The sequence below is a fragment of the Melozone crissalis genome, unplaced genomic scaffold (assembly GCF_028551555.1).
Source record: "Melozone crissalis strain CALT ecotype California unplaced genomic scaffold, PUWL_Pcris_2 ptg000006l_1, whole genome shotgun sequence".
Classification (NCBI taxonomy): Eukaryota; Metazoa; Chordata; class Aves; order Passeriformes; family Passerellidae; genus Melozone; species Melozone crissalis.
The window spans coordinates 22,447,561-22,473,962 of NW_026535784.1; the positions used below are offsets into that span (position 1 = coordinate 22,447,561).

The 26,402-nt window shown below is 41.0% G+C and overlaps 2 protein-coding genes across 5 annotated transcripts in view; one reads left to right on the forward strand and one right to left on the reverse strand.

Moving 5' to 3' along the window:
- The window catches only part of PPAT (phosphoribosyl pyrophosphate amidotransferase), a 42,742-nt gene extending 19,554 nt beyond the window's left edge, over positions 1-23,188 (reverse strand). The window contains exon 1 of the mRNA XM_054294099.1: positions 23,061-23,188. Coding sequence (XP_054150074.1) covers positions 23,061-23,188 — 128 coding nt within the window. The remainder of the gene's footprint in view (positions 1-23,060) is intronic.
- The window catches only part of PAICS (phosphoribosylaminoimidazole carboxylase and phosphoribosylaminoimidazolesuccinocarboxamide synthase), a 41,360-nt gene that overhangs the window by 7,610 nt on the left and 7,348 nt on the right, over positions 1-26,402 (forward strand). The window contains exons 3-12 of one of the 4 annotated variants that reach the window (XM_054294065.1): positions 545-982; positions 1,999-2,088; positions 2,821-2,892; positions 6,983-7,069; positions 10,482-10,553; positions 11,251-11,652; positions 13,016-13,081; positions 14,115-14,305; positions 23,732-23,777; positions 24,376-24,573. In XM_054294065.1, the coding sequence (XP_054150040.1) occupies positions 545-982; positions 1,999-2,088; positions 2,821-2,892; positions 6,983-7,069; positions 10,482-10,553; positions 11,251-11,652; positions 13,016-13,081; positions 14,115-14,305; positions 23,732-23,777; positions 24,376-24,573 (1,662 nt within the window). Of the gene's footprint in view, positions 1-544; positions 983-1,998; positions 2,089-2,820; positions 2,893-6,982; positions 7,070-10,481; positions 10,554-11,250; positions 11,653-13,015; positions 13,082-14,114; positions 14,306-23,375; positions 23,461-23,731; positions 23,778-24,375; positions 24,574-26,402 lie in introns of those variants that run through there. The other 3 variants (XM_054294073.1, XM_054294081.1, XM_054294089.1) reach the window with 3 other exon arrangements.

Consider the following 26,402-nt stretch of genomic DNA (forward strand, 5'->3'; position numbering starts at 1 on the left):
TCTGCTTCCCACAACTCGGGTGTTTTGTTAAGAAAGAAGGATCAGATTCTTTAGATCCTTACCCAGGTTAAATCCCTCCATGTGTGTAAAAGCTAAGGTATGGCATGAATGCAGAGTGTTAAGTCTGGATGCTAGTGTCAGTGACTCGGGGCCAATTTGTTATTGTGCTCATGCAGCACATCCCATCTTCCCAACAGTTCTCTTCTCCTCTCTAATGTCTGAAGGACAAAGCAGATCATCAGATGTTCCCAAAGGTCTTACAGGTAAAAATTTAGTGTATCAGGACACAGAAGAAAGAAATGTTCCTCTTAGATTAATTAAATGTACATGTGCTATCTTAGTATCTGTCTTCAAGTGAAAGCAAAAATTATATCAGAATTAACAAAAATGCTGACAAATTAATAACCAATAGCTTGATTTTAATGTCACCTCTGCTCTGTCTTTAAACAGCATCCTTCACTCCCATTCTCTCTGTCCTTTCCCCACCCCAACCCCCCAATGCACGTAACAAATGTCTGTCTCTCCCCTCCCTCACACAATGCAGGTAATCCAGCGTCAGCAGTAGAGGCTTCCAAAGCAGCGGCTTTCATTCCCACAGTGGCAAATGAAGGAGGAAAACACTGGACTGTCAATGAAGTCAGAGCTTTGATACGCATATGGTCAGACAAAAATATCCAGCAACAACTGGAGGGGACAGTGAGAAATAAAAGAATATTTGAGCAGGTTGCTGCTAGACTGCAAAAGTTTGGAATTGACAGGGACTGGAAGCAGTGCAGGACAAAATACAAAAATCTGAAACATGAATACAAGAGTGTAAAAAGTGCCCAAGACTCAGGGAGTACAAGTAAAAGTATGAAATTTTTTAATGAACTGGATGCTATTCTGGGGCACTGCACAATGGAACCAACAAGTAAATCAGATAATTATGAAAGTGAGAGGCCTCCAGAATGGACAGAAGCAAAATCAGAAAAGGATTCCGTAGGTAAGTACTTCAACTACCCACATATCATTTAACATTTTTAGTTTTCCAGCACTAGAGAGATCTTAAAAAAAAACTCAAAAAGCACAAACAGAGAGATTAACCAATTGGCTGGTGTGGAAAAACACTAAATAGAAACGTACTATTTTGTCCAGTAGTTTTGTCTTTTGTTATAAGGTAATATTTCAGATTGAGTGATTTCTCTGTACTTTTAAAATAGAACTGAGAAGCAAAAAGAGGAAAAAAAAAAGATTAAGACATAGGATAAAATGATACAGAGAGACAATTCCAGTCAGTCATGTCAGAAGACACTGTTTCCAGTTTAGATAACAGAAATGGATCAGAGAGATAGTCAGACTATGTTACTGGAAAAATTAAGACATTGAGCAAAAGAAATCTGTAGTAACAGACATTGGTTAAAAAAATTAACATCTAAATTGTCTTTCTCTTATGGTCCCAAATAGCTCAGTTTGGTTGGGCTTTGGAGCAAGACTCCCAAACAGGTGAGACAATAGTGAAAATAGCAAAAGGAACAGCACTAAGAATGCTGGCAGAGTCTGCCTTTGGTTTTGGGTGGTTATTGACAATGGTAATGGATGATCAGTGCAGAATTAGAGTAGACTGATGAACCTACACTACCCAAAAGTTAAAACACTTTTATTGGTAGGTACAACCAGAAACATGCTTGTTGTTTAAGAACAGAATTAAACATTAAACTTTTAGTTGAGATGAGGGGATGATACTATGTTGGCCAAATGTAAGACCAGAAGTTAATAAAGTAATGGGAGAAGTCAAGAAAAATATTACACAAAGACAGTCTGGCTGAAAACTGTGAGAATGTTTTGGGGGAGGATTCACTCTTCAGTTGCCATTTCTACATGTTTTGCTAATGCATCTACTTTGCCTGCTGAAGTAAAGAGCATCCGAGGCAGGATGGACTTTTTAATTTGATACATCACAGGTGTTCTTATAAAGTAGAGAAATTCAGTGCCATAATTAATTTAGCATTATTTACACAGAAATGCCTGGAGACACAGGTGAAGAGGACTCTGTTAGTAATACGTCAGAAGACCTACAGGTTGCAGATACAAAGAAAGTTTCTGATTCAGGTAATCTGAAAAGGCTTCTATTTTATATAAATACCTAAATTTAGTAAATTAAAATTAATTCCTAAAATAAGCCCAAATTGTAATTAATGGTAGAAAATTCAGAGACCTAAAAAACTTAAAAGCAAGAGATAATGTCACAGAGATAACCATCACGTACTTGCGCACACATCTACAATGGCGTGCTAAATTTGATAAAATCAGTCCTGTAAGTAATCATTTCAGAGACTTGTGACGCAGAATGTAGAGAAGAAACAAGTTTAAGCAAGTTGAGTACAATGTCCTACTGCATTACAGTACACTTACTTAAACTATGTTATTCCTAAGGATTGGAATTTTTCAGTCTCCTGGGCATGAACTAATACAGAATCTCTTTTTCACAATACGTGATTAGGATATAATTGTGTAAATGCTCATGTCAGGGGATGAAAACTTCACTAAGGAGTCTCACTGAATATCAAGGTCATATGCTCTGCTCTTCACAAAGAAATATTATGGTTTACATCTGAAAACAAATTTCAGGGGAAGCAGAAGTTTAACATTCAGCTGGAGACACATGAAAGTCTCTCAGGCCGACAAGTTTTATTTTCCACTACAGAGCACCTCATGTTCTCTTTCAGTAGTGTGAGGCAGAACATGGTCTAAATTAAGCATTAAGGAGTAGTCTTACAGAATTTTAAATGGTCTAATGTAAACTTGTAAGATTTTAATATCAAATTAAAAATCTTCTGACAGATGATGTTACTGTAAACACTACTCCAGAGAGTCAGGCAGCTCTGCATATAACCAAAGAAACAAATATGAGAAGTAAGTAAAGAGATGATTGTAATTTAAGGTATACCAGAGATTAACATTTTTGGCTTTTTTCATTCAATAGCAATTACATTATTAAATTTAAATTTACTAACAAATAAGCGACCTTTTACCAGCTCACCACGGGCACTTGATGCATTCCATGGAGAAAAAGAGGTTGTCATGAAAAGTGCATTGCCTATAGGGACCTCATTTTCAGAGAGACAAATATGAAAGAAATAAACAGCATTTTGTGGGATCCAGTTAAGACTACTTAAAAATATATTTAATTCAATTTCTACCCATTGACAAGTACAATACTACACACACACGGACAGTAGCAAGACACTGTAATAATGCAATGATTCAGCAGTGCTCCTTAACTGTTGTCTGACAGTTTTCACCTTACTGGTGCTACGTAAAATTGTAAGTTGGACTGCACTCTTCCAAACAAGCTATTTAAAATGAATAGCCAGTAAAATCCTGAGTACAAATTTCTGTCATTTAAGATAAGTGTAGGTGTAAAGATATCTGTAGTTTACCTTGGTTACCATCTCCCTTTTCAAATACTTGTATTTTCATTTCATAGTTTGTTTCTGGGTAATTGTAAATGAAATATGATTTTGTGGGGAAAAATTAAAATAGTAAGTGGTTCAAAAGTGTCTGTGGCTCAGCATTTCCACTCTTAAGACTATTTTTCAAACTTCTGTGGGGGAATGCAAAGCCACACTCCAAGGCAAAACCAACAAAAGAGTTCAGTTTGCAAAATTCTTTCCCTCATTCCAAAACAAACAATACACACTCAAATACTTTTTTTGCAGATGGTAAAATACACCTAGTCTTTAGTTTTATTAATGGTGACATAAATAGGTATTGCATAAAACAGAGAAAAGATGCACATTTTTTATGTTACAACATCATGGAGACTCTTTGTTCATTAATTGTGGTACATGGTTTTCCTAGACAGTCCAAGTAATTTTGAAGTGAGAAACTGGTAAGTAAAGAGATTGTATGTAGCTCTGTACTCATAAATATACACACTGATAAATAGTGAAAAGGCACTGATACATTACATTGGTTGTTTGATATGAGTAATGTCTCACAATCATTGGCATTTAGGATGTCACTTTTTAAAAAAGCTTCTGCATATTCAACAGAACTTTTGTAGAAAAGTGTTTCTCAACAGGCATGGAATTATTAAATTTATAGGTATTTGTGTGCCTTGAAAAAAAAATGTGGAAAACCTCAATTTGGCATAAATGAGAACTCAGAAATTCTGTTAAACTCATATTTGGGTATCTTCCTTATCAGTTAATGTACTCTGCAGCCAGAGCTGTATATGCACTTGCCCATATACATACACATATAAATGAGTTAGCCTGGGCAGGCATTGCCTTCTGGCAGCCGTGTAAATGCACAGAAGATGCAGGAGCTGCTTCAGAGTGAACGTGCTTCTCATGATCTTACAGGTGAATCTGAGTTAGGAGCCACAGTAACACTGTCACCACTGCCAGTCTTTATAAACAGCCCATTTGGGTTTGTCATACTCTAGTAAGAAAAATACTAAGGTGGTGTTAATCAAAAGACAAATGCACCAATTTAAGAAGAGTAATTAGTTATTTGATGTGCCATGGCATTGTTTTTCTCCTCTGCCCATATGAATTTGTTACTCAAAGAGCAGCAAATGCCCACCTGAGAATGCCCATAAATGTAAATAAACTCTCCCAGCTCCTTGCACAGCCTGTCCTGGTTCCTGACGCCGCTGTCAGCACTGCCCAGCTGGGGGAGCAGAAGGACCACAACAGTCTCCAGCCCTGGGTTTTCAGCTAAAGCGTCCTGTGATAGGCTAGGGACACTGCAGGTTGCTCTCTCTTTTGGTAAAACATACCCCACATTGAATCGATCTGCAAATAAAACCTTATTTAGTCATTTTCACTATGTTTTCAATTTCGTGGAATCACTTTTAGTTGTTCCTAAAAGTAACAAATCTGTTCAGACGAGCCAATTACTTCCATCTATGCAGTCTTGTCAATCCAAACTCCATGTACATTCCACGTGCGTCAGACTTAGTATGACCACAGAGTGGATGTATAGGTTTGATTAAATTTGAAGTGCTAGGGAACAACAGTGGAGATGAAAACAGGTTTCTAAGAAATACCACTAGCCTAATGTTCTTAAAAATACCTACAAGTATTTTATGTCAAACAAATTCCTTTCCTTATCTTTATTTTCTTAGCATTTTTGATACCCCCTACACTTTACTATATGTCCCTCTCAGAACAAATTTGATGTAGTGACACTTCCAAGATACACTCCTAAGCAAGGGCTTTTTAAAAACCTGTTGTTTAAAGTTAAGATTTTAAGTTGGTACATACTCAGGCACTTAACATTGGCTTGAACACTTGCTGCTGTGTGCAAGGAATTTTAAAATGTACAGATATAAAGTCAAAAGATAATGTTTACATACATGTGCTCCAGGCTAGTGTTAGGCAGTGTTTCAGAGAAGTGCAAACCCCAAAGTTCTTGATTATTCACTGCCTTAGCCGAGGCATATTTGGGCTGCAGACATAAACTCTTAACTGAGCACCCACAGTTTTCTGCATCCACTCTCATAGGTCTGTATGACAGAGCAGCAACTTTGCAAGTTGCTGGAGTGTAAACATAAGCCACACACTAAAAATTTTCCCTAGTTTTAACATATCCCAATTCCCTTTTAAACTATTCAAGACACACATGAGAGTAAGGATTAGGAGACAAATTACTAATCTTGCCTCATGAGCCAGAAAACAAGATAATTAGTGATGCTGACAGAGTGCCAAAAGAGAACAGAGCTTGTATCAGTCTGAGTGGGTGAAAGGAAAGACTGTGACAGCATTGCTCGGGTGGCCTTGTGAGCACTGCTTAAACACAAAGTAGAGATTAAGCATATTTGCTGGCAACTGTCTATAGCTTCACTAACAATTCAGATGGAGCCACTGTGTTTTATCCATGCCAAAAACTTTTGATGGCTTGTTCTGTTTGGCTCAGTCTTACTCTTTTTGTGCCCTCTCTCCAAAACTCTGAAAGGTGCCTTGGAAAAAAAGCCAGGCTCCCTACCCACATTCTTGGCTCACAAAAAAAAAAAAAAAGGCAAAAAAAAAAAGCATGTGATGCTAGTCTCATCATAAAGAACATCTGATGCAAACAAAGCTGTATTGATCTGGGGGTAATTTTTAATAAAATGGCTCTAGATTAAACTTTATTGCTCAATGTTTAGGGGCAATATTCTTGACTGGACTGAGAACAGGCTGGGAGCCAGAAAATTGCTGTCATTGATCCATGATGTGGCCTTCACCGTGTAATCTCTGTAGAGCAGTGTCCTCACTGGGAAGCGAGGATCAGCAAGACCAGTTGCATCATCCACCTGCCCATACCTCTGTCCTAGGGCAGAGGGGTGGAATTTTCCCTTAACACCAGAGGGCCAATGGCAGAGGAGTGGAGATCTCCTCCCCATGGAGGGGAGCCCAGGGACACCTCTGTCACCCAGCTGTGTGATGTAAACCCCTGCAAGCTGCAGCAGCAGCGATGCTCTCAGGACAGGCTTTAGTACATTGTCTCCATCACGCAAGCAGCCTTACAGATCAATTGTCTAAGCACAGCACCCTGATGTGTCTGGGTCCCTTGCTCCTTTTTGGGGCTAATTCAAACACTCTTTGCATCAGTCACTTGGGAGTCTTTCAATAATTTCAGTAAATATTGCACCTTTTATGCAAGTCACTGTCTTGCCTGTTCTGCTGCAGGAACATTTATCAGTAACTAGATATCTTACACCCACCATCAGTGAACCATTCTACAAATCCAGATCCAGGTTAAAATAACTTAAGAGTTTGCACACGTAACCCATAAACTTATCTACTGCAGCTGTTATGTGATGTTCTGGACTTACTTTATAAGCAGGAACACTCTGTTCTTAAGCCTATTACAGCAGATAAATGGCAGCTTTAATGTATTAAGAGAGGAAATCTTTAACAGAAGTTATCAGCAGCATTCTGAGTAGTTGATTCTCAAGACATCACTCAAGACGTGTTTAGTTAATAAGAACTCTGTAAATTATTATTTTTTACAGAAATCCTTGAAGATGAGGGGGACTTAGCCAACTCCACCCCAGCAGCTCTGGAAGCTACACAAATAAAGAAGGAGACAATTGATATAGGTAGGTCAGGACTTTGTCAGGATAGTTTTAACAGGACATTCTACTTTACTGGCATTGCAGATTCCAAAGATTCATATGTTATTCCAGCAAATTACACTTGTTCTACCTCTAGGTTATGATAAATTATGGGTTTTGTTTGATTTCATAGTGCAGAAATGTATGAACACTTATTTCCCCTTCCCATAATTATAACAAAATCTTATTTTCCCAGACAACATGCTCCCTTTTATGATGAGTATGATTAGTCTGCAATTGATTGTGACACAACTATGGTTTCTCTTACACAGTTGCTAGAGAGGATAAAATGGAAAGGTAAATGGCTGTCTCAGAAACTCAGAACATTTTATACATTGTCTGTATTTTCAAACTACTTAATGACTGCATTTAGTATCAGATGATTTACTAGCAAGCAATTTCCATAAATATATTCTGAACTATTTTAAATATAAAACTGAAATCAGCACCTCAGCAATATGTAGAAGTCATATATTCAATGATAAGTGATCAGGAGAAGATTTGTTTAAAATGTTAAAATTTAACATTAGAACACAGTAGGGATACTAATATTCTGGAATAAATGAGCATAAGACCATAGATGATAATGAAAAAAAGACATCAGGGGAAATAAAGATAGCATTGAAATAGAGTGGCCTGACACCCTGGATCAAAATATTCGTTACAGTAATGCTGTTTGTATGCAGAAGTTAATAGAAAAACCCCCAATTTTAGTGATTGTGTGAACAGCAATTCTTTGGCCTTTGACACTGAAAGTTTCTACCATAAGAATATTTCTATTGTATGCATCAGGCATATTCCAAGCAAGAGCTCCCTTTTCAACAATTATGTTATCTGTAGTTTGGCTGTTGAGACATCCTATGTTAGACACCCTTTACAACTGTTTGCATTGGCTGATCTTGATCGTGAAAGACAACTGTAGTGACTGTGACACTGAGGACAACATCAGAGCAATGCCATCATAACAATGACACACAGGAACACAGGTGACACCGAGGATAAAGTAAATCTGTGACCCTGAAAGTTGAGACACAGCAAGGTCACATGAATGCAGAGTGAAGAATAAAATGTCATGTAGCTCAACTGATTGCCTCATACACAGAAACTCGCTATCATGTAATATCCAACTGATCACAGTGATCATGCAAGTCAGCACTACACCAGTGCCACTGCCAAAGACAGGAAGAGACCAGAGAGCCAGTATGGTTGACAGAATGAGCACAGAAATGGAAGCCATGGGGAGGTTGGTTAAGGGTTTGAAAAAAAGGAATCTCTCAGGAGCCTACGAGTAGACCTACAGCTCTGTTTTAGCCCATTTCCAATAGCTGCAAGTGTTAAGGAATATGCAAGAGTTTTCTCAAAAGTTATAGGGTGCCTGTTTATGAGAAAACCCACTTTTTTTCTAGTATCCCAAGTAAATCACATACACATGCTGATGAGAGTATGATTTCCAAGTTTTCCACAGGTACAAAATATATGCTTGCACACAGCTTGTGAAAAACAAGTGTTGGCCAAATGACTGAAGAGAAAACAAGTTATAGAGCAAATATGAATTCCAAGTACTAGTTTGTGCATATATTGGCAACTACCATTATAGAAAGCACATCAAATGAACATGCTTATTTACAAAGAATCTTTATTTCTGACAGAGCCTAAGTAAGCACTCAGCTGTTCAAAACATCAAAGAAATATTTATTTCTACTCTTTACTAAAACTGGTATTGAACATAATTAGTCTATGACATCCCCTAGCAAACAATCAGAACTAATCTTTCTCTTCCTCCCAACTCAAAATGTAAGTCCACACAGAAGTGAACTTTCAGCCTCAGAATAGTTCAAGCATGAGCAAATGAACACAGAATCAGCAAAGCAGGGTTTTGATGTTCATAGACAATTTCAATAATTTCTCAGTAGGCAACAATGAAGTTGCAAATAAAGAGACTTCAGGGCATTGGAACAACTGGTTGAAGGATCGAGAGCACAAGTAGCCTTCTCTTCTTCCAGTTGCAATGAATGATGTGGGAAAAAAACAGGAAGAACCAGCAGATCACTATCTGTCTCCAAGCTTGTTGACACTGGGAAAATACTGGAATTTTCAGTCATGGTTCCAGATACCAGACTTGTTGGCACCTATCTCAAAGGGAGGAAAAGGATCTTAACACAGAAGTTAGCAGAACTCATTGAAAGAGCTTTAAACTAAATTTGCAGGTGGGAAGAGATAACACCAGACTTTAACTAGAGAGCCTGGGGGCAACATGCCAATGTTTGATGGGTGGGAGGGGTGGTGTTCTAGAGAGGTCCTTTGATCTGCTATCTTAGTAGTCAGGGAATGGAGATCAGGAAAGACATACAGGAGTTACTGATGTGTTACAAACCACAGGAGCATCTGAGAATGGCCATATAGAAATTAGACCTTTTCATCCCCAAAAGATGGTGGGAACAAAAGCCCACCTGTGGTTGATCCACACCAGTGCAGACAGCATGGGCAACAAACAGGACAAGCTGGAAGCCATTGTGTAGCAGGAAAACTGTATCAGTTTCCATCTTGAAGACACAGAGGGATGACTTGCACAGCTGGAGTGCTGCAATGGATGGCTATAAATTGCAGAAGGGAGAGGCAAGAAAGGAGAGACTGTGGGGTACTCTGTATGTTAGAGAGTGTTTTGATCATCTAGAGCTCATGATGGTGACAAATAGGGTTGAGGACGTATGGGTAAGAATCAGGAGAAGGCAACAAGGCAGGTATCCTGGTGGGAGTCTGTGTTTGACCACCCAACCTGGGCAAAGAGGCAGCAGAAATATTTCACAAGCAGCTGGGAGAAGTCTCCCAGTCACTGGCCCCTGGGGGAGGACTTCAGCTGACCAGAAGTCTGCTGGAAATACAACACAGCAGAGGACACAGCCTAGGAAGGTTCCTGGAGTGTGTGGCTGACAACTCCTGACGCAGCTGGTGAAGGAGCCAGCTAGGGGAGGTACTCACTGGACCTGGTGTTTGTGAATAGAGGACTGGGGGTGGCTGGAGCCTCTTGGCAATAGCAATCACAAAATGGCAGTGTTTTCAGTTCTTGGTGAAGTAAGAAGGGAGCTCAGCAGAACTGTCACCTTGGACTTGAGCAGTGGTGGAGTCACTGTCCCTGGAGGGATTTAAATGACATGTAGATGTGGCACTTAGGACATGGCTTATTGGTGGACTTGGCAATGTTAACTCCATCCTAAATGATTAGTGCTTCCATCCTAAATGATTCCATGATTCTGTGATTCTTCAAGTCTATAACTAAAGGGTTAGACGGAGGGCTTAGGACACTTTAAGGTGGAAAGAGGTGTTTCCTAAAGAGGATGACAATAATAATAGCAATTTATTTGTCTAAATCCAAGTCTATTTAAAACTGTTTCTATAGATGATGATTCTATAAGCACTACCTCAGAAGACAGATCTTGTACGCCAGTAGCAAAACAGATGGTTGGGACAGGTGAGTAATAATTTTCATGCATTTATTATGAAATAAATCACATTGTATTTTCAGTACCAAAGCTGGAGCAATCACATCTCTACTGTAAACACAGCTCTACTTTTCTGATTCTGATTCCATTCTAGCTTTATTAGTAAACTTAAAAATTTGTTTCATAGATCTTTCCCTTTCATGAGCAAAATTTGTATTAATACTGTAGTTCAACTTTGCCTTCTATACATAATCTAATGAGCAGCATCTGCCTACTTCTGATTATTTTCAAGTCTGAAGATTTTTCTTCTTCTGTTGAATTCCAAGCAGCCTTTTCATTTGCACATTGCCATTTTAATTTGAAACCACACTTCTCACCAATGCTGAGATCTTTAAAGCTTCATGATTACTACTTTTCTACATGTAACACTTGGATATATGTCTTTAATTTCACAACAGTGGCACAATTATAGCAACAAAATGTTGAATTTTAGATGCCTTGGAGAAACAAGAGATTCCACTTGCTACATATGTTGCATACTTAAGGGAAAAGAATTGTGTATGGACATTAAAATTCTAAAATATAAAAAATATGAAGATATAAAAGATTAAAATATATAAAATATTAATCATTAACTGATTATCAGTTGCAATTATGCTTTCATATATGTATATTTAGCATGCATTATAGCATTTACAGTTAAGGTTTTTTTATTTATATTTTCAGACAATCACATTCCCTTGGAAGAAGCACAAAATCACTTTAAAGTTATTACAGTTAATGATACTGGAGCAGGAAAACACTGGAGTGATAATGAAGTTAGGGCTCTGATAAACATATGGTCGGATGAAAAGATACAACAAATGCTTGAAGGGGCCACAAGAAATAAAGAAATATTTGAGGAAATTGCCAGAAGATTAATGAAACGTGGCATAGACAGAGACTGGAAACAATGTCGCACAAAGTACAAGAACCTAAAATATGAATACCGTGCACTGCAGAAAGAAAATGAGCATCTTGGAAATCCCAGGAGAAAAATGAGATTTTATGATGAAGTTGACTGTATCTTAAGAAGGCAGCCTCTGGGAACCTCAGGCTGGGGATGTGAAAGCTCAAGTCTCCTATCAGGTACTAAAAACTTCAGTGATGAGATAAAGTGTTTCAAGTGAACTTTCTGACATCGCCTGTTTGAGCCATGCTGTAGGTGCAAAATGTGTGGCCAGAAATGGGGAGGGAAAATAACTGGGGAAGCTCTATCTGCATGGTCACATAGTGAACACTCAGGAAACTCAAGTGGTCTGTGGAGACATGTAGAAGTGAGAATATTAGCAAAAAGTGAAAGCACTGAAGCATTCAGTGTTATTGGAGAATCTGCTTTTGAAAGCCTAAGTGACATACAGTGAAATGGTGCTAGAACACATGGCAGGTTTTAGAGGTCATACAGCAGGCACTTAAAGTCTGATGGATAGACAGATGCAAGCTCATACTGTTTGGAACGGCAGAAATCAGTAGCAATCAAGCCAAGTTCGAGGACTCCAAAAACCCTAAAGTATATTAATTCAATACACTCTGCATTGGAGAGAGAGAAAAAATCCAGGACAGTGATTATTTGAGCACTTGTAATAATTGTATTAATTTTGCTAAAGCAGATTCAATTTTCACAACAGAGTCTGCCTCTATCTTTGTATCAAAAATCCTTTGATCTAGGAACCACACAGCTAATCTTGTGTCTGCTGTAAGGGTTCCTGTGACTGGCCAACTGCTTCAAACCTCAGGGGCACCTGCCCCTGCTCCAGGCAGATTGTTCTCTCATAGAAGAAATAACTGAAACTCTGCAACTTAGGGTTCAGTGACTTAAGGTAAAGCAGAACTAGTTGTGATTGTTCTCAATAAGTTAAATAGTTTGCAACAGCACAAATGTTAGTAGGGGACTTCAACCGTTTCTGCAGCCAAGGCCAGGTGGACGGCTTGAGCAGAAACTGCTGGAACCAGGCTCAAGCCAGCTGTCCTCAGTCAGTCATGAATCAGAGCCCTAATGTGCTATCCAAGGGCACCACCCAGTAGTGCATTAGTTGCAGCTAGAATGACAGCCATAAAGCTGTGGGATGACAGTTCTCCCCTGCCTCAGTCTTGTGCTAGATCACATTCTCAATACATGTATTTTCTTCCAAATACAGAAACTGAATATATCGCTGCTTGTTTCTACTCTCCATGAATGGGATATGTCAACACCAACAACCAACTGAGCTGATTTACATTTTAGCATGATGGAAAAGGACTGTGTAATCTGTGAATGCTGATGCAGTGGCCAGTAAAGCAATAATCTTTCAGAAAAGAAGCTTCAGTTATTAATCTGCTTGAGGCATCTGCCAAATAAATGTGTCTTGTCCTAGGGTATTTGCTTTTGTAATATAAAACCTTTTGGTGTGTGACTGACTGTGCCTTGAGAATCTCGACAAAAGGCTTAGTCACCTTGTTCTTCTCTTCTAAGTTTCAGTGGGAGATGCTACAGCAAACACAGGATCTTTGAGTACCAAGAGAAAAACATGGAATGATGGTAAGAGCCCCTGACTTTTAAAAACATCTCTACACTGATGTTGAATTGGATGACCGATTCTTATATCCAGTATTCAAATGGTTAAAAAAACATAATCCTAGCACTTAACACCAAGCTCCAAACCAACATTCTCCTCTCACCCACAACAATCAGCAAAAGAAGAGTTCTGATAAAAATGTAGGCCTAAGGAAAATTGCAATTTATTTATTTATTTCAGTCCTCATCCCTGGTATAAATGAGGTAAATATCAGGAAAAACTTACTTGATTTATAAGAATCATATGCAAAGAAAATGCAGTATTTAAAAAACAAGAGGTCTGAACTATGTTGCTTAAGGGAAAGTAGGGACAGGCAGTCATGGATGTGATTTCCTCATATTACACTACTGTGTCTGTAAACATGTCTAATGTGTTGTACACAAGAAAACAGGTTAAGACAGCTGTGTCAAAGAGTTAAGACAGCTGTGTCAATAGAGAACCATGGAGAGAGAAAAATTATGAGAAGGATAGAAATATGTGGCATGTGATCTGATATGGGGAAGGCAGCAGCTTATTTTTCTTCCTGCAAAACTGACAGGCCCTAAATAAAATCAAACAATGAGGAACAAAATCTTAGTTTTAAGGAGCTCACCACTATTTTTAATGCTAAAATGATATCTACAAAGAGATGATGAGAAATGATCTGAACATTATGTTTTTTAATTCAACCTGTTTCGTTCACCACCACAAACTGTACTAACTCTGTATTTAATCACTCTGTGTGATTGAATAGACTTTCATTTATTGCCTATTATGTAAGTACCTCTTGGAGAGGCCTGTAGCTAGGCAAAACTGAAAGTGTGAGATATAAGTGATTTTTACAGGGTCTGCTGCATTCCTACTCTCCATTATACAATGATCCCTTACACAACACTAGGCAATGCCTGCCAAAAAGCAGATCAGAAGAACAGCTTTAGGAAAATCCAGCATGTGCTAAACTTCAGTGTCAGTAGTTGAGTTGTACACTCTAACCACGTACTTTGCTTTTGTCCACAGAGGTGTCACCTGTTCCACTTAAGAAAAATGCTTCTGAAAACACCATACTCCACTTCCAAAAACTATTAACAGAGAGAGTGCACACAGTAACAGAAGGCAAAAAGTTACTGTTTGAAAGGCTTTGTAAGCAGGAAGAAATGCAAGACCTCAACAGAACACAGGTGTATACTGATCCATCAGCCATACAACAGGTTGGTTTCATGAACTTTCTATGAAATTAACATGCAAATAGATTCTGTCAGGTAGCATGAAATGAAACACTTAAGTGTAGGTTACCCAGATGAGTACATGCTTGTTTCCCTTTAATATAGTCATACACTAAAGCAAGGTGTGAGTTTCCATCATAATCCTTTACTATGAGCTTTTAGTGGTGATGTCAGTTAGCCAAATAAAAAATATGACCTCTGCCTATATATCTTGGTTCACTGACATGCCACAATGAACAGTCTTAATTGAAAGAAAGTACACAGAATTTATGCCTACTTTAACTCATCAAAGAAAACATGTACAGTTGAAATTTCATCCCCTCATTTCCAATTGCCATCTCCATGGTCTTCCTAACAAGTTAGTCCTCTGCAATTAACCTAACAGTAGAAGCCATAGGAGAACTTTTTGGTTAGGCAGGGCTGATGGGGAAAATACAACTCTTAATTCCTTAACTAGCATTTACCCTCGGTCAAGGTACAGGGCAATTTACTTGGCAGGGGGTCTGTTATGTCCAGTAACCCACAGAAAACACAGAAAAAATGCAGGGAACAATGACATGCATGACATGCTAAGAGACAAATGCCATATCATAACTGTCATTCTGCAAAATCCTACTAGCCACTACTTCATTTTGTGGTTGTGTAAGTACTTTATGGTCTGTATTACATTTGCAGGGTTTTTCTTTCAGTGTATTCCAGCAAAACAACTTTCTGGATCTCAGTCATGTTTGGGCAGAGATCTACACAGCCCGGCCAAAGCCAGGTCAGTTCTGGGCACATACAGAGGCACAACTCAAGTCAAACAGTCAAGTCCTTATTGCAGCAGCAACAGCCACCAGGTTTATTTACACACAGAGGCCTAAATTCCATCTAAGTCTCTCTTCATAAAATTTTACATAAAAATATTACTGGATATAATGCATTATTTCCTGCTCTATGCTTAATTATTGCCTAGTCAATTCTTTTATAAGAGACATTATGAAGGCAAATACTTTCCACCAAGGTGGATTTAATCTGCCATTTGAGTAGCATTTTTAAAAGAATTCTGAGAAGTCAGGAGAGAGATCCCTAGAAAATAATAGTTTTTTGATAATGTTAATTTATACATGGATACACAGTTTTGTCAGTGTATGCTTATCTACCACTTTTCTCATTTTACACTGATTTCTCAGTATAAACTTTCTTTGGTTTGCAGTACTGGCACTAAAACTGTAATTTCCAACAACACTAGTATCATCATTGGTTTAAAAATCTTTCTTCTCTCTCTCTTTACAATGGGTTGGTTCAAAGGTACATCCTTGAAGTTGCATTGTAATTCTTGCATTCAGAAGTGTTGTCTTTGGAAGGAGGACAAGGTTTGCCCCTGCTAGCACAGCAGTCAGGTATCCCTATAGAACATGCTGAGTCAGCTGAAGACCTCACCATTCCCACACTACTAAAAGCACAGGTTACTCCTTCCACATGTGAAGTGTGACCCAACTGTAATTTGCACCAGTACATTTAAAAGTTTAGTTCAATTAAATTATGATTTAAATTATTTCCAGTAACTGTACTGAAAATAACATGGGTAACTTACATGTTTTGCTCTACTTTCTCTGTTTCATGAATGCAAGGCTGAACTTGACTTGATAACTCATTCCAACAAGATTTCCCTTTCTCCATGCTACTCTGGGTAATTCAGTTCTTGCTGGATGCCCTATAAACCAGTTCATCTCCCTAACCTCAAACAAGATTAGCCCATCTAGTAAGAAAAGACCCTAAATGGTTTTTCGGTGTGAGTTGAAGTAGCTCAGCAAGTTTCCAGATGTTCCAGGACTAACTCTGAACAGCTGAAAAGTTATTTTTGTTGCAGTGTGCCTCTCCTTTTAGAAGAAACACTAACTTGAGGGAAGCACTTAGCACTGCTAGAGACTACAAACTCCACTTTAAATTCTGCATGATGCACAAAGATGTAAATCTTTCCAAATCTTGCTGTCATTCAGTACAATGACCCAAACAAACCTTTTATCTCCTTTCAGAAGATAAAATATAAAAACTTTTAATTCATTAAAATCAGCAGACCTTTTAAGAATATATATCTGTTTTTAAATGCTGATATTTAGGTGAAAACAACACAAAAGCACTGAGGCAAACAACTCACTGAATTCTTAGCAGGTCAGAGCAGAAAATTGCAGAGCACACTTGCATCTACTTGGAAATGGTTCATGTCAACACTAGGTGGTAGACATGAAGCAAGAACTGACAGAAAAAAAAGAACACAAGTGTGTTTACTTTCCAAGTAAAGGGCTTTTTCCCTCAGAAAACTTTTCAGAGAGCAGGATTTAACTGACAAACAAATGTTCAAAGAAGGTGGACTTCCCTTTGTGTGGGATTCCTCTTCTATTCTGCTTTGTGACTGCAAAGCATAGCTCGCTTGTTGTAAATGTTTTGTCAGAAAGCTGTCTTCTGCCCTGCTGTTCATTTATTGTTGCTCAAAGATGGAAAGAGATGTCAGATGCAAGATGGAGCATTTGCATCATCTGATATTTGTGCACTACTCCCATTTATACAGATAACAACTAATTTATTTGAGACAGATAAAGTGGTATCAAGACAACCTTTCTTCACTGTGGTTGTAGTTACAATTCCACATAACTTTTTGCTTAGAGACAAAATTACCAGGAATGCTGAGGTTTAGAATTATGGTTGCCTAGAGTTATGATCTGTCTCCTTTGGACAGCATCCCCAGGGTAGTGACAACGGGCTAAATAGAATGTTGCTAGGCCAAAGGATTTCTCAAAACTGTCCCTTCAGAAATAGTATTAGTTAATCTAACTCATCCTTCCAGTGTATCTTTATATTTACTTAAACTTTTGCTGTGGCTCTTCTGTCTGTGATCACAGCTTTCCATTTATTACAGTCACACAATATTTAGTCCTGACACACTTATCGACCAGTGACGTGGAACATGGGTCACCATCTAACATGTGCTAAATGGTTATGTGTAGGGAACTACCATAGGACTGCAGTGCTTTGGGAGGAGAGCCTTTCTTAGACATAGATCCTCAACAGAAAGGCCAGACCAAGTCAACATGTCCATGTAACTGATCCTGGAAATCTTAATATAAATTAGATTATGAAAACGTTCCAGCTTAAAAATCAAAACCAAGTAATGATGGCAAGAGCATCAATCCAATAAAAACCAGATTTTTGGTCTTCTCCCTCCTCAAATATCTGCATTACTGCCAGAGGGTCACTAAGATTAGTGTGAGGGCAAATCTGTCTCCTCCCCAGTTTGCAAATGGCGATACTGGGATTTTTCAGTTGTAGCAGATAAATGGAACTATTACCACTCTGACTTGCATTAAAAAGCTTCATTCTTCTCTAAAACACACTTTTTCAGTAAGATGAATGGGTCACTTTATACATCTTTTAATAGGACTGTTGGAAAGTCTTTTGCATGCCCTTTTACATTATTTGAGAAACTGCTTGGGCCAAAGGCTTTGAGAGTGAGCTTCAGGAAGCAGAAATGCTTGCACTGATGGTGGATCAACAAGCAGTATCTGCATCATTGGCTTTAAAGACTCTGCCTGCAGTCATCCTCTGTTTCTTACAGAGGATGACTGCAGGCATCTTTTTGTGTTGGCACAAGCATCCATATGGCCAAGTGTCTACCCAACTGATAGAACTGATTTAAATTAAAACTAACCTAATAAAAAGCCCCTCCAATCAACCCTGCTTTTTTATTTAATGGGAATGGTAATGTGGCAGATAGTGAAGCCAGGAGAGTTTATATGAACTCATCTACCCAGTGATAACACAGGTTGCTGCATGCAACCCTCCCTCCATGCATGAGGCTCAAATTTAAGGTATGGGCAGACAGGCCAACCAAGCAATCCTGTGAAAATTACTGGAGAGATGTATATGGATGACTTATCTACAGTCAAAGTACGTAAGAATGAACAGTCTCACCCCAGCCCTCTAGCTAGGTTAATGTAATGGGAAGTCTGTTTGCCACAATAAACAATGGCTGTCTCAGAAATGTCCTCTTGTATCTCATGTTTTGCACCACTTCCCTCCTGTTTTTTCCACTCCTTATAACATCTCATTCCAGCTGGTTACTCCACATTCAGAGATAAAAGCTTAGACTGAACTACATTTTGTGACATGTGCATTGAAGAGGCCTCAACTTGGTTAGAATGAAATCTGGCTTCACTTTCCCAAAAATGAGTGTGCAGGAACCTGAGCCCTGCAGGATGTTATGTAAGACAACCTAGCAGATGGAAGAGCTCACCACAGCAAAAAGGCCTTTCTTCTCTTTTGCAGGAGCAAACTTTGCAGAATGTAATTAAGCCAGGCTGTCATCCATCACCTGCAGAACATAATGGCCTAAAACTTGACCCAAGATAGAACTAAAAGAAGGGGTTTTACATCTACATTCTGTGTCTAAAACTACTCAGGAATGTTTTACCAGCACATAGAGCATGAATATTATCGTCAAATAGCATACAGACTCAATCACTGGCTAGGCAAATCTCGTACCCTGTATATTCCATAGGGGATTTACAAAGAAATATCACTAATTGCAAGATTTGGTATTTAGATAGTTAGGACATTTGACACTGCACTTCTTGCACCTGGGAATGAGGGATATGTTGAACTCATAAAGTGTTCTTGAGATAAAAGTTAAAGATAAATACCTTATATACCAAATTATCAGAATCATTACCTATAGTATATCTGATCTCCTCCGAAAATTCTTATTCAAATACTATTGCAATTTTAAGCTTTTTGATTGAAAGATTCACAGTGTAAGTCACAATACCAATGGCTTGCTAAATAGCCTTTAAAAAAAAACCCCTATCTTGTAGCCAAAATGTATATAAAATGTAGATTAACACTTTGATTATGCTATATTGAATGTAAGTATTTGGAAGGATGGCTAATGGGAAGCAACCAGTGACTTTACTAGATTGAGAGAGAAGTGCCTTAACTTACATTGGTGATTATCTGGATTCTGTTATAATGGACAGTAACAGGAAAGGTACCAAAAAACTAGCCAAGCCTCCACTGATAACAAGTTCCATACACAGGCCCAGCTGAGACAAGGGATATTTCCTGACTTAATGGGACTTCCACCTTCATAGAAGATAGCTTTTAAGGACTTTTTCTAAAAATGAGTACAAAGCTGGTACACTCAGGTTTCAGTACACAGTATTACTGCCAAAAATATTTTTCAAAGAATTTTGCAAAAAGTTAACAGAAATCACACTTCCTCGAAGATTGACTTTGCAAATTTGTCCTGGTCAAGGACTCAAATGACGTCTAATAGATTTGTAATTCAGAGTAACTCCTCCCTCCCTCACCACCCCCAAGAAAATTCTCTCCTTACCAACACACTCTGATTTGATTTTGGCATGCTGTCAGTGGATTTTGCAGTGACTCTGTTCCCTGGCTTACAAAATGCAGAGATTATTTAGACCATCCACTTTTAAGCCTTGTTAATGTTGATGCCAGAGTAACATGATTTGCTTGAGCAGAATTAAGTTAATGAGCATTCACTGCTAAAATTCACTACTGTAAAATGTTACCAAGGTTTCAAGTTAAATTGATATAATGTTTTAAGTGTGTTGAAGGCCTTGATTAGACTGAGAGTAAGAATATTCTGGTTTTTGTTTTAATTCACAGTTCACCATTACAAAGTTAAAGCCAATAAAACTCTCTGTTCTAACTTCTGCTGCAAAGGAGTGAGAATTAAAGCCTCAACAACTAGCAGTTGCTTTTTAATTATTGGAAAAAAATGCAACCCTAAACAACTTTTAAAGTTGTTTCTGCTAATGTCACAATAGTGAAACTACAAGTATCTTTTGTCTTTGATTATGAGTCTACTTGTGGGCTTTCAAACTTTGCTTACATGTACACATCAATTTTTAATGCAAAACAGTTTCAGTGAGTGAAGCTGCAAGCACTGCTCATGCACACCACTGAACACATGCTCCAGTATTTTGGTTGCATGATGAAGCATACAGAGTTTCAAGTTTTCAGCTGCAAACATCCACAGTGAAGAAAATCTCTTCAATGCCACAGTAATAAAAATTATCAACTTGTTCTTGGCCATTTATCAGAAACAGCCAAGTCCTTCACCTTGCTGCAACCAGCTGTATCAAAGCACAAAGAATTTATGCTGCATGTTTTTGTGGCCTCTAACAAATACTCTGGATTTTTACATATACAGGTAAGATTTCAAAGATTAGAAATTATAACATGTTCTGCTCTTTGTGGCCCAGGCATCTCAGAAATGCAGCTTGATACAATGCCATACTTTAATATTCTAAATTTTAAAATCTGAGACAAATTAAGGGCCAAATTCTGTAATTTGATTTATTGCACAGGACTAATTTGAATATAGAAGAACATGCTTATATCAAAGGGCAGCAATCATTACATAAATATCCTAACCAATTTGAAGGTGATGTCTAAGGACTGTATTTTCTAGTGGCCAGTCAAATTTATGCTAGCCACTCAGGCCAGACTTGGATAGCCCATTAATACTTACTATAATCTTCTTTCATATTTATTTCTTTTTAAAGACCTATGGTTAAGAGACATGTCTTCCTTTTTAACTTCAAAACCATGGGCCTAATGCAGTTTACTGATTCAGTTAATGCTAAACTTTAACTCTGGTTTTCAAGAGACATTCCAAAAAGTAAAAAGAAAAATAGCTGTTATCTTGTTACTTCCTGATCAGGATGGCAGCTCTTCTACCCATTGGAATAGGAAATGCAAAGACAGAAACATTAGCAAAGAGAATAGGAACATTAACATCACAGCTATTGAACAGAACTTTATTGAGTGCTTGCAAAGGTATACCTAATGGAACAGACTGTTTCACTTTTACAGGTGCAATGTTTATGCCTTTAGGAAAGCATCCCTTAAAATTTTTGACCATTACTGAGTTAGATCAGAATCAGAGGTAGTGCATATATGCCTCTAGGCGTGTAGCTTCCTGTAGAATTTGTGAATGAATGATGAATTTCAATCATGGTATAAATATTGGTGTGTACAGTTGTGTCCTCCACGGGGGATATCTGATATTAAAAAGGTCAAGCAAATTAAATATATTTGTCAAGTGCCCATCAAAGAAAAAAAAAACCAAAAAACAAACAACGCATATTGAAAAGTTGAAATAAGGTTGCAATGAAAATTGAGATAATAAAATACAAAATAATAAAAATACATCAATCCCACCTAAAATACTCCAGGTCTACCAGTGTAAATGTAAGCACAAACAAGGTAAGATTATTTCCAACCTCTTTAGAGAAAATCAATGCAAGATAAAACGAGACTATTGTTTCATTTTACACGAAAACCATGGCTTTGTTCCTGGGACTTTGGCTGTATCACTTCAAATATAAACATTTTTGGTGGACACTGGCAAAATATATATACCTGCAGTTGAAAGAGAATTATTAGCATACGAGAGTCAGTAGGAATGCAGCATTTTAACAGGAAAAGTATATGAAACTCTACTGTAATAAACAGAAAATGTCCATGTAAACGATTTCCTATTGTTGGTCCAAAACCAGAGCAACATTTGCATGTCTGTGACCTGAGAAATACAAAGAATGTATTTTATCTATTCAGTGCATGTGTACTTACCCATGCCCAGGTTACCTAGGTAGCCCACCTGCTAGACTGTCAGGAGCCTGTTTACTGAGCACACTTTTTCCAGCTGTGGAATCAAGCACAGCAAACGGGCTCAGCGTTCGTACTACCGAACGATCTTGTGCTTGCCCAGCTGTGCATGTGCTCCCACAAGGACGATATACTTTTCTGGCACCACTGAAAAAATGACTGGTATATGTCACTCCATACCATTATTATTTTGAATACCAACCAGATGGAAGCAGAACCCAAACTTCATTCTGTAGTTCTGCATCCACATGGATGACAGTGAATCAGGTCTGTTGTACATTGCCGTAGAGACGTCAGGTAGAAGTTTTACTATATCGCGATGATGAATCTAAACCACTAACGCCAGTAGGAGCCTAAAAACGCTTAAGAATTGCTCAGTTTCGGTAGCCTCGGATTGTGTGACTTACACTTTAAAGTGAGCATCTTGAGAATGACGGCCGGGCCTCCCGCTCGGGGCGGCTAGGACGGGGCGGCGGGTGCATTCTGCTGTGGGGGGCGTACCCCCTGCCGCCCGAGGCTCATCCCCGCTGCTCGGGGCTCACCCCCTGCTGCCCGAGGCTCATCCCCTCCGCCCGAGGCTCACTCCCGCTGCTCGGGGCTCAGCGCCGCCGCCGGGAGCTCACTCCCGCCGCCCGGGGCTTACCCTCGCCACCTGGGTCTCGGCCACGCCGCCCGGGGCTCAGCCACGCCGCGGGCTCCGCGCAGGGACGTGCGAACGCCCTGGCCGGTGGCGCGGGCCCGGTAGCGAGAGCGGGGGCGACTCAGGCGAGATGCAGCCGAGGTCCAAAGGCGTTCGACAGCTCTCCTTCGGCGGGACCGGCTCGGGAGGCAGGAGGAGATGGGGTGCTCCTTGCCCTTCGCCTCCGGGATGCTGCCGGGGCTCCCCGACGGGGCGGAGCGGAAGGGACCGATCGGAGCGCTGCCCTCCCCTCCCCGAGCGCTCCCGCCGCCGGAGACCCGAGGCCCTGCAGGCTGCACGTGCCGCCGCACGGCCCCGAGCAGCCGCCGCGGCCCGCTCCGACACCGAGCCGCGTCCGGGCACATCCGGCCCCCGCGCCCCTCTTACCTGTGCTGCAGCCCCACCAGCCCCAGCGTGATTACATGGGGCACGTCCAGCTCCGTGGGCCACGCGCCGGAGGCGATGCAGCCGAACACGCCGCACTCCTCCCGGATGCCCAGCTCCTCCAGCTCCATGGCGCGGGCAGCACGTGGTGGCGCGGCGGCCCCGCTCCAGCTCCCGGTCCCGCTCCCGCGCGCTGCTGCCGGCGGCGCGCTCACCCCACAACGCCGCTCCGCCCGGGGATCCCGGTGGCCCGCCGGGCGCCTCCCGCCCTCATTTACATACGGGGGGGGCGACACCGCACCCCGGCCCGCTCCGCCGCCTCGCCCGGCCCCGCCTCCCCTAGATTCCGCTCTGCCCGCCACGCCGCGGGGCGCCCCAGGCCCAGGGGATGTTTGCCCGCGGGGTGAGAGTGCGGGGGGCCCGGGCGCGGCGAGGCGCCGGCATTGGCCGGGCAGAGGGCCGGGGCTCTGTTTGCACGGGACGGGGTCGGGGGGGTGATGCTGCCGTCCGGGGTTTGCTCGGGGGGCTCGGCGGGGCCGCCCCGCGGAGTAGGGCGGCGATTGGCGGGTGCCGTCGCGGCCCGCTGCCCGGGCTGCCCGCCCCTTCCGCCGGCCCCTTCTTACCCCGGCGGCCGAGCCCTGCGGTGTGCGCTCAGGCTCTCTCCTGTGCCCTAGGTGCCCGCGCCCGCTCCCGCCGCAGCCATGGCCCCCGCAGCATCAGGTAACCGGGCGGCCGTCGGGGGTGGGTCGGTCGGTCGGAGGTTTCGCTCTCGGGGGGCCGGTGCCCGCTCAGCGGCTTGGGGTGTAGGTGCTTGAGAACCAACTTTTTCCCGGAGTGATTTTAAATTTTTAGGTTTTTTTTATTTTTCCATGGGTAGTCGCTCGTACGCGAGGGTGGGCACGGCTGCAGGAGAGGTGTTGAGGGCAGCTCCAGGCGCAGGATGCTGGGGGCGGCAGCCGCCCCGCGCCGCTCGTGTGGCGGAGCTCCGGGACTCCCCCGAAGTTTGAAGGAGCAGAAAAGCAGCGGGGCTCTCGGCCGCCGCGCTCAGGCGGCAGCTCCCGGCTGCCCGGGGCCGTGGGGGCGGCCGGGACACCGCCGGAGCGGCCCGGCCGCGGCTGGCGCGGCCCCCGTGCTGTCGGGCGGGAGCCTTGAGCGGGGCTCTGGGCCTCGGTGCTGGGGGAACGTGGCCAGATCGCCTCGTGGGTCGGGGCTCGGGGAGCTCCTCGTGGTCGGGCTGGCTCTGCGTGCGGAAGTAAACAAATCTTTGCGATGCAAAAATGACTTTTTTTTTTTCGTGTTTTGTTTTTTGTTCCTCTAGACTTGAAGCTTGGCAAAAAAGTTAATGAAGGTAAAACGAAAGAAGTGTACGAGCTGCCAGATATCCCGGGATGTGTTCTCATGCAGTCAAAAGACCAAATAACGGCGGGAAATGCAGCCAGGAAAGACCGAATGGAAGGGAAGGCTGCCATTTCCAACACAACGACGAGCTGTGTGTTTCAGCTGCTTCAGGAAGCTGGTCGGTATTTTAAAGGCAGAGTGTGTATGCTTGTATGTTTCAGACGTTATTACAAAACAGTATTGTTTTATAAAAGAGTTTAACCTGCCTTGAGGCTTTTGTGGTTTTTAGTCTCTTTTTTTTTATTAGCTTTTAATTATGCTTTTCTCTCTGGTACTTAAGAGCTGGGTGACTGACTTGTTCGTTTGGAACACGAGAGTGTCTGCAGTAATCTAGTGTTGCAGATAACTGCGATAGTTTCTCCTGGTTGTTTGGACGTGCCTCTAACCCCCTCCCCCCCTGCTTTTGTCAGGTCTTCCATATCGTACACTTCCTTACCTGTAACTCTGGGCTGGATGCATCTGCCTTGCTTTACTACATGTGCATGCATAGAACATTTATAGCTAGTGGTACTACCACACTGTGTCTAGGCATTGTGAAATCTTTGTATGTAAGCTGAAACATAAAATTAGAGTGTCTTTTCCCCCCCTCAGTTGTGTGTTATAGCAGCATAAACTTCCTGTAAGCTTTGCACATAACACTTGCAAGGACCACATTGCAAAATACATTTATCAGTCTGTATTGAGTATATCAGGAGCCTAATCTTTACTTTAAAAGATTCAAACTCCCTGATGCTAGCAGGGAGTTTTATAGAGTATGTAACTTAAGTCACTCAAGTAAGTTTAGCACCCCACTTCCAAAAATGGAGCCAGTGGTTTTGCTCTGAGAAAGAATTTTAAAGTGTCTTTGGGTAGTTGGCAAGTTGCAAAGAGGAATTCGTGCTGGTGGTGTCTGCTAACAGGATTAGAATACAGGCACTACTAAGCTTAGCTAAGATTGCTTATAACTGTGTGCTCCATGTGCTTTGAAACAGTCGCACAAAGAATGCTTCAGGCACCAGCTGAGTTACTCTGGAATTGTAGTATCTGTTACAAGGTGTGGTGATAGCTAACTGTGAAGTCCTAGCATGGTTCATATGGGGAAGAGAAAGATGGTGTCTCTAGAGTTACAGCTTTATCTCAGCCCATATTTTACACAGAAATACATACCAGAGATATAGACTGCTGTAATCCTGAGTCACAGGCTTTCTTGGGAAGCCTGTTGTGAATACACTACTAAGAAGCCTCATAGGTATTTGATTATTTTTGCAGTCGATTAAAACTTCTAATTTTCATTTAGGAGCAATTAGTAAGATGTTTTGCCCAATTCTTGAATGGTGATGGTTAGGATAACAATCAAAATACTTCATATCCTACAGATGTGTGTGCTTTTAACAAGAAGCCATTCTGTTGACCTCTCAAAAACCCATGAGTGGCTAGTACTCATAACTTCCACAGGTGCCATGGAAAAACAGGCAGAGTAAACTGCAGCTACATTTTAAAGCAACAAAAGAACTTTGAGGTTCTTCTCCAGTTTCCTTCTTTCAGTGGTGTAGATGCAGATAGTGAGAATGCCTCCTTGTAGAGGGTGTTTGCTTGTCTTGCGCAACTCTTTACCTGCTCTTTCAGAGGTGATGATTTACAAAGCTCTGTTAAAGTTTCTCTCCCTTTTAGACTAGAGCTAATGTCAGCCTAGCAAAAGCACACATCTGCACTGATGAAAAATGTCATAGTAAACCAGATGGGGCCTTGATGTGCGTTCGATTATTTAAATCTTTCTGCCATTGAAGGAAACGCTCTGAACTTTGAAGAGTCAGTGTTCATATTTTGAGACTTTTTGTTTCTTCCTTAATGGTTCTGGAAGTGGAATGGAGTAGAACTGCTTGGTTTGACTGAGTGCAGCTCCTTTGCCTTCTGTTTCTGGCAGATGCTGACTGGGCTTGGCAGTTGTCTTGCCCTGGTCAGGTATGG